Below are 8,859 nucleotides of genomic sequence, written 5' to 3'. Positions count from 1 at the left end.
TATCCCAGCATGATCTTCAAGGGCCCCATAAATGTCCAGTTGTGTTAAGAGAGGGTGTATCATGTCTCTGAAGAATCTAGTGCCACTTCACTTCTCCTTGTTCTGAGGGGAGTCGATTTGGAGCAGATGTCCAACTCCAGAGTAGGCAAAACAGCTCCAGACCAGCTATTCTCACCACAATGTTTCATTGTTGGTTTGAAACACTGTGGTATAGTTCATCTCCTCATATATGCCCATGTGCTGCTGCCAAAAATCTCTAACTTGTTTTCACTAGTACATATAATCCAACAAATTATAGTATTTCTTAGCCCACCTCAAGTGTTTAGAGTGTTGCATTGTTTATTTAGCAAATTCTGTATCTGTGGTGAAGTTGCTATTCTATCCTTCAGGGAACTAAGCTTGATGTATTGATCTTCTGATGGTGTGATCACTTACTGTCCGTTTCCTCATATTTTGATAATTTCCAGCTGTATATGACATTATTAGAGTTTTTAAAAGTGGTCCCAGATCGCACAGTATGTCTTTGCTTATACAACTAGTGCAGTGCCAGTAGGAAGTATGTATTCCTATAGAAAAGTGGGAGGTTAAGTAGCTTTTTCATGGATGGCCAAATGAGGCTGTGTTTGAAGGTGGGATGTCAGGAATATTTAGGTTTGTTGTGAAATCCAATATTCCAGGGTATAATTGGCCGTTTTTGACTACTTTTGATTTTGCCCTTACATTTCACCTTAAAAACTATTTACTTGGTGTCATTATTTTCAGCACAACCTCGCATGTGTGACTGTGCAGTTATTTTTTTATTTTGACATGCTGTATTAACACAATGGACCTAAAATCACAAAAAAAATCCCATAAAATCAGAGTAGAAAAAGTTACATTTTTTTACTGTGAAAACCACAAATATGTTTAACAAACCATTTTTTATTACTTATAATGCAAATATAAATTGTTGTTTGCTAAATATGTGCACACATTTTAAAAATGTACAAAGTTATATGTAACTATTTACATTTAAATGCAGGCAATGCTCAGGTCTGCCTGAGCTCCTTCCAGCTGAATGAGGAGCTGCACTGCCTGCTCCACATTCATCATCTCCTCATTGTTTTGACTCATTAAACAAAAAACCAACTCCACTACACACTAAACACACTACACCAAACACTACATAACACACTAACTACACACTCCAAACACGCTAAATGTCACAAATCTCTCAACTCTCAGTATCTCTGTCTCTATCACTGTCTCTACACCAGCCGTCGTTGTCTGTCATTCATCCGCCTCCGTCCCTCCCACAACTTCCTGTTCCTCAACAACCAAATTTGCTGCTTGCGGACACTTTCGTGACAAAAGCCCATTTTCACCATTTCTTCCTGCACCAGACACAAAGCAAACGTGACGGCAATGTTTGCGAGAAAGCGTGGCGGACATTATTTACCCTAACTCCGGTTTTGGACCTGCCGGTGCGTCCGTCAACTCGGGAGGTGGGCCTCTGGGTGGGCTAGCAGCTAGCTACACATGAACATCCACAGATTCCGATTCCACTTTGTTGTCCTGGGGTGTCCGGATCTCCTCAGACCCGAACAGACTCGGTCCGGACTCGTTTAGTCTCATCAATCCACAGTCAGTTTAGATGTACAGAACAGAACAGGACAGAACCGCCGGCAAAATCCCGGTCCAGCTCGCGCCGCTGCAGGTATAAATCTACTTGTTTCTTAAGGTATGTTGAGGAAGTGAGCTCTGCAGTGATTGGCACAGGTGCGCACGTGACTATGGTGGCTCCGGTGGACAATACTGAGAATTTGTAAAGCATTTATGGAATAATTTATTAACGGCATCATTGTAGTCCAAACAAATCCAACGTCGCACACCCTTGAACCAAACAGCAGCCATGTTGAAACTCTCAGGTCAGTCTGGTCCTGATCTGCAGAGATATTTGAGGAACAGACAGACGCACACACACACAGATTCCTTGCTTTTTGGCGAAAAGCGAGAGATTTTCGCTAAAAAGTTCAATTACGGTTGGTTATGTTTATTTATATTGCTATTTTTTATTTCTTGTATATAGAATGCAGTAGATAATGCAGTTACGTACGTCTTGCATTCTCAAAAACACCAAAGTCATTCTCAGCGGTTGGGTTACAGGTAATGGGTCAAAAATAATTATTTGGTCCAGGAGTAGCGGAACATTTTTCATCCAGATGGTTAGAGACATAAAAAAAACCCTTCAGAACAGCAGTACGTGTTGCTATTCAACTTTCTCTGTTTTCAGAGAACATACCTTACCCCTGTGATTCTGTAACATAAAGCTGGGGTTAGTGGTTCCCTAGAGTGGCAACAAAAGAGACAGAGATTGTACAAAACAACACTTCTTTATTGTTGTACAGTATGTAATTCTGGTAAAGTTTTTTTTTTTTATGTAACAGCAGTTGTTAATAAATCATCTGAAACCCAACAGCCTCTAATTGGGCAAGGTCAGTCTACTCCCATCAGCCCTCTGACCTCTACAACTCAAAAGCAGGCACATTCCTCATGCAAAAAAAGCTGTGACATGCATTTTTATTAAAAACCCTTTTGTGTACCCATGACCCCACCCTCACCCCCGAGTAACCCACAGAACCAGAACTCCACAGTGAATTCTGCTCAGTGAATCTATGTCAGAGTGTAAAGAGTCCAGGTAGTCCCTCCCCTGCTCCCGTTACAGAAAATAGAAACCAGAAATCTGACTATCTATATTACAAGTAACGTGGTGCACAAAGCACCTCACCAAAGCAAATAAATGTACAAGACGTCCTGAGACCTCCATAGTGATGCAGCCTGTTGTACTGTTAGTGTCAGGCTGTCGTCTCGAACCAGCATAAAGCTCAGTGGTTGGCAAAGAGGTTGTACATGAAGAAACTTGTGTGTTCATGATATGTTTCATGTGTGTGCTACATTAAGAATTGGGAAGGTTACACTCGGTCTGGAGTGCATCCAATTATGTATTTGAACAGTAAACCATCCTCCTCAGCCTGTTTCTCTTCCATCTCTCAGTCACACAATACATTTCCTCATTGCTTTCGTCAACAAAAATAAATAAATGCACACTCTAAATAAATACATAAATTACGTTTTAGGTAAAGGTGCGAGTGTTCTCTGTAGGTGACATTGATGGCTTTCTATGTTAATTTTGATCCAGATACTTGCCTGTCGTGAACAGGTGAAGGACTTTCAGGAGGTCCATTTTTTTATATGGAGAAGGCACGAATGGCTGGATGGCTAAAGCTCAGGAGTGATGTGGGAGTCTGCTATACAATCTGTTTGGCTGGTTGTAAACAGTCATGATGGTGATTAACAGTTATATATGGGTGTGCTTTATGAAATATGCATTTCCCCAACAGCATTTCTGCCCCATTACGTGTTCATCTACTGACTAGACTGCGTTCCTCAAGCCTATGTGGACTACAAGAATATGAGATTCTGTTAGAATTTGAACCAATTCGAATAATTGTTTGTTATATATAATAAACGTTTTTTTTGCAAATACGAGAGATGAGTATGAATATGAATATGACTCGGAAGAGATGGTTTCATGTCAGCCGAGTGTTTACCTCCACCAGTCCAGAGGCAGATGATCGCATATCTTTACAAATAATACCACTGATGACGCAAACTCCAGGTGAGGTGACCTGATGTGACTGAGACTGACTGAAGAGTGTACATTCCCAGTCCCAGTGTGGTGGCTTCGATTATCTCTCTTGGTAAAGATGTTTCCCACTGAGTTATGTGTGTTTGTACCTGCCCTTTGAGGAGACATCCATACTGAGTTTAAAAAGCAATATTGTACATACAGTTGGCTGGAAAGAGCTAAATTAGGTTTCAGAGATAAATGGAACCAGTTAAAAAGCTGTGCTCTGGTTCTGTGTGTCCCACTCGCTGCAGGGGTCAACTGATGCTACTGAAGTGTTGAAACTGTAAGACAAATTGTGCTGCTCTAGTTCTGGTTGATTGGTGTATAGTACTCCTTCACACTGATTTGCTGAGATCTGGCACTGCGTCTCAGCCTCCCAGGTGTGTCTTTCCTTCTAGCATTTTCTGCCAGACATATCACTTCCTGTGTGATAAGGACCAGCTGTCTGTTTCCTGTTCCATCATCCGGTCATCACTTTGCCTGATCTCATCTAATGATTCCACTTTTGCATCTCTTTCATTCTGTGCCACTCTAATGGAGCTTCTGCTCAGTTTTAACTCGTTCATAATGCTGGCTCCTCTTCATCAATGAAGCTGATGTGCTCCGTGGAGGTATTGGCCTCCTCTGCCTGTTGTCCCCACTCCTGCATCTCCAGCTCCTGAGGATGAGTGACAGGTCTGGCCTCCTTGTGGTGCAGCTGTGACCTACACCAAGGCGGAGTCTGGGTATCTTCCTGCCCTCTTCTTGCACTAGTAAAGTCCAGAGACAGGGGCAGGGAGTGGGTGGATGGATGGAGGGAGACAGTAGGGGATACAAGAGGGATGGAGGGGAAAGGCCTCAGCCGAAGAGCTCCAGGGGAGGATGTGAGCGATGGGGGAGCAGAGCAGTGGGAGGATGGTGGAGGAGGGGTGTCCTGTGAGGGAGGCGGCGGGAGCAGGCCTCTGTTGGCATGGCTGCCAGGTCGGGAAAGGTGGGGGCCTTGACAGGGAGAAAGGGATGGCGAGGAGGAGAGAGACATGGAGAAGGAGAGAGAAGTTGAAGGGGTGTGAGAGGCCATGGGAGGCTGCTCCTGCAGCGGGGGCAAGAATACCCCATTACTGGGGGAAGCGTGGCGGCTTTGGGGAACTGGGGATCCTTCAGGAAATTGGTCCTCAGGTGAAGGGAGGTTGGGGTGGGTGTGGCCGCCTGGGGGTTTTGGCAGGTTCTGTGGTGATGCTGAAGAGGATGGATTAGGCCTTTTTGGTGAATGAGGAGTTGGGAGAAGGCATCCTGGCAAATCCACACCTTCTGTGTCTCCACTGTCCAACAGGGAATGGTTACCAGGTCTCTGCAGGGAGCAAGATGGGGCTGGGGGTGGCAACATGACACAGGTGCTTGTTGATAGCTGGCTGGCACTGCAAGGGGGCGGGGTTAAATTTGGCATCATGGTCATCAGGATTGGTGGCGATGCTGTTTGGAGGAGGGGCTTAAGCAGGCGTGTCATTTCCTGCAGCTCCTGACTGAGCTTGGAGACTTGTTTAGAGAGACTGTTCATCTGTAAGGTGAAGAGACAGACAGTATTAACACACACACACACACACACACACACACCAACCACATGAAGGTCAAACCATTCAAAACCTTTATCAAGTTTCTTATCACTCTGACAGACAATAAGCTGGGGTGCTTACAGAAATAACTGACAAAGTAAATACTGTCATCTCAGACACACTCAGCATCCATTATGTCAACCGAAAAAGTATTTAAACTTCATAGTTCATTCTACATGCTCAGACAGAATAATGGAAATACACAATCCCTCTAATTCTGAACACAGTTTAATTTGCATCTGGATCTGTATCAGTAACAAAACAAATACTGATGATAGACTGTGTGGCAGATTCTGCTCTAATCCAGAGGAAGGAGAGCTAAGAGTTTACTTTTCACTTTTTGGGTTAAAAAACTGTATTTATCTTCATGCCATTTACCAACCTGCCTGCATCAACAATCAGTGGAGTTGACCTCCATAGACTGGTGTTTATGTTCTGTAATGTTGACTGCCAACTGTAGCTGGAGTGTAAAAGTGCTTTACAGCATGAATGTAAAGTGACAGATTCTCTGGTTAGTGCTGAGTTCAGTGATAGACCTGAATTCAAATACACAGCACCATCTGTGAGTGCTCTTGCTTGCTGGCCTACAACTAATTAATTAATTAGTTGATGAATCTGGCTGATTAAAAAATAAATAAATAAATCCCATGGTCAGACTTGCTTCATTGGTGGCGAACACACCATTAAACAACCACGTTGATGAAAATGACTCAGGCACAAATATCTGTGGACGAGGTAATGACTTTAAGTTTTATCATCGTCGCCTTTAGTCTTGTTTGCTGACTTCCCTCCTCACTCTCTGACTCTCTCCTTGAAGTTATAGTGGCAGGCAACAACATGAAACACACCATTACATAAAATAAGCTTTTTCTCTAGATTTGGACCTTGTTGAAACATATGTGATAAGATGAGTACACAACTAAGCAAAATAAATAACAAATGTCTAGTTGTTTCTCTGAAAATCGGTGCAGTTTTTTCACAGTTGATTTAAGTAAATGTAAGCAAATATGTTACACATATAAATGATGGCATTCAAAATCCTAATTCAAGTGAATTAAATAAGTAAGGGTTTGGATATTGATAACATAAAAATGGTTGGGTTTATTATAAACAAAACTATAAACATGTTTTCAGCTCATATTAATATTTTAAGTATGGTATTACCTTTGGAGAAAGAAACCGCTCTTTTGTGGAGAAAAGAATTTGAGCCTGGTGATAACTGTGAAACAGGCATAATGATCATGTTTGAACAACAGCAGCACTCACCTCATCAGTTAATCTAGACACACTCTGCTTGATCTCAGAGTGCTCCCGAATCCCTACACACAACACAAACACATATGCATAAACATTAATCCTTCAGGTCAACCGCAACACTAAGTACTACTTTGTGTGGAGGTGAATGTGTGTGTGTGTGTGCGTGTGTGTGTGTGTGTGTGTGTGTGTGTGCATTACCTTGGTATGGGGAGGGGGGTGCTGCTGCTGGTGACAGGCTAGGACTGAACTCAAATTTCTGTGATGAGTTGGAATTGCTCTCCGTTTCAATGCCGTCCACGAATCTATGCAGAAAAGAGGGATTAAATGTAAGAAGAAAAGCACACGGGAGTGGAATGTAAATGAGACTGGGGACTGAAAGAGCACTAATTACTGTATCGCTGTTGGTTGGTACAGCATTTTTATTCAAATATAAAAAGCGCTCTCTCAGCAGCTTTTGTTCACACACCACTGTGCAGTCGACATGCTGTGATTAATCTCTGGGCACTCGTGGGCACGGTTACTTTCCATGTGCACGCATCATCTTACAGTGTGAGAACCTATTCACCCTCCAATAGCAGCCAGGCTCCATGTCAGCCACCAGCACTATGATCTGCTGGTTACCATAGCAGCCACACACCTATGCTGCAGCGGATGTGCAGTTGCTCCTCTGGCTGTGAGGCTGTGTGTGTGTGTGTGTGATCTAGTTGATTTAGTCCTTCTGATTATTTGTCACACTGGGTTTCTTCTTTTCCAGCGATATGTGTGTGTGTTTGTGCAATGTTGATCACTCACATTGTTGGGACATCAATCAGCTACACAGTGGCATTGTGGGGAACTGTTTTCCTTATGGGGACCAAAAGCAGGTCATAACATTTTAGGGTAAAGACTTGTTAAGGTTAGGGTAAAGTTGAGGGTTTGGCAGGTTGTGATTATGGTTAAGTCTCCAGTGAATAAATGCAGGTGTGTGTAGTGTGTGTAAATGAAACATTACTCACCTCGGGCTGAGTTCAGGCGGCGCGCTGCTGAAGCTGACCACTGGTATCTGCAGGGTGGTGGGGCGGGAGTGCTCAGAGGGAGCGCGGAAAGGTCTGGGTGGTAGGAGAGGGGAGCGCAAGGGCGAGTTGAGCCCCCTGCTGAGACGCAGCGGGGAGCGGGGAGCACAGGACACAGAGCTCTGCTCCTCGTCACCCTCCTCATCCTCACGGATCGACGGCAGCTTCTTCACCAAGCCCCCGTTACTTTCCCAGTCCACCTGAGAGACAGAGAGGTTGAATGTAGTCACACTGAAATGATCTGAGCCATGACACCTGTTGTTACTTACAGCAACAGTTGCGTCAGACTCATACAGTTGGGAAACTTAGTGCAGTGACATAGTTTTACCAGTGGGTGTCAGGAAAACACAAGAGCTGGTGCTCTTCCACTGAGCACTGGATGCCTGATGTACTGAACACAGTACAACACCACTACACCTGAACATACTCCATCTTCTAACAGAATATTAATGTAATGTATAAAGTGAGCAAACCTCATCAGTTATCACATTCATATATATATATATATTTATATTATATAATATATTGAATTATATTATTATATATAATTATTATTGTTATATAATTATATGATATTATATTATATATTCATACATGTTTTTGAAGATGATTGAGCACCTTTTCTTTCATAGTTGGAACATTTTGGTTGAAGGTGTTGCAGATTTCCTCAAGAGAAAAAGGTGATGTCAGATTTTTGAATAAGTCGGTGTGCCTTGCTTTTCGCTCCAGTGGTTTCTAGGGCTGCAACTAATGTTCTTTTTCACTGTTGAATAAAAAGTTGATATTTTCATGATTCATTGATGAGTTTGGTCAACAAAATGTCAAAAAAAGAAAAAAAGTTGATCAGTGTTTCCCAAAGCAACAAGGTGATGCCCTCAAATATCTTGTTTTTTTTATCAAATTTTTACTTTCATTTTCTAACAAAAAAACACGATTACTATTACTAAAAACTGATTAGCTGATCACTATAATAGCTGGTGATTAGTGGTTGACAACTAACTGACTGACGCTCTTGTGGTTTCAAATCCTCAAAATAAATAAATAGATAAAATAAAATAAATAAGATGAGATAATTGAGATAATAATAAACATGATTGATCCCTCACTGGGGAAATTCACTTATTACAGCGGCTCAAGAGTTGTAAAACAAACAAATCAAGACACAAAAATAGAATAACAAATGAAATAATAATAAAACTGTATACACCCCATTGTACCCATGACTGTAATACAAATGGTGTGTAGTAATATACCATAAACTTAAATAAACGTAAATACTTTGGTATCTCAA

At 42.3% G+C, this 8,859-nt stretch overlaps 1 protein-coding gene across 1 annotated transcript in view; it reads right to left on the bottom strand.

Annotated features, from left to right (window-relative positions):
- Positions 1–1,883: 1,883 nt before the first annotated feature.
- kcnh3 (potassium voltage-gated channel, subfamily H (eag-related), member 3) overlaps positions 1,884–8,859 on the bottom strand; it is a 162,905-nt gene continuing 155,929 nt past the window's right edge. Inside the window, exons 14-17 of the mRNA XM_037109334.1 lie at positions 7,512–7,768; positions 6,715–6,818; positions 6,526–6,578; positions 1,884–5,204 (exon numbers count right to left, since the gene is read on the bottom strand). Of these exons, the coding sequence (XP_036965229.1) occupies positions 4,233–5,204; positions 6,526–6,578; positions 6,715–6,818; positions 7,512–7,768 (1,386 nt within the window). The 3' untranslated portion in view covers positions 1,884–4,232. The remainder of the gene's footprint in view (positions 5,205–6,525; positions 6,579–6,714; positions 6,819–7,511; positions 7,769–8,859) is intronic.

This window comes from Acanthopagrus latus, chromosome 9 (genome assembly GCF_904848185.1).
Source record: "Acanthopagrus latus isolate v.2019 chromosome 9, fAcaLat1.1, whole genome shotgun sequence".
In the NCBI taxonomy this organism is placed as follows: Eukaryota; Metazoa; Chordata; class Actinopteri; order Spariformes; family Sparidae; genus Acanthopagrus; species Acanthopagrus latus.
This window is presented reverse-complemented; position numbering and strand designations above follow the sequence as displayed.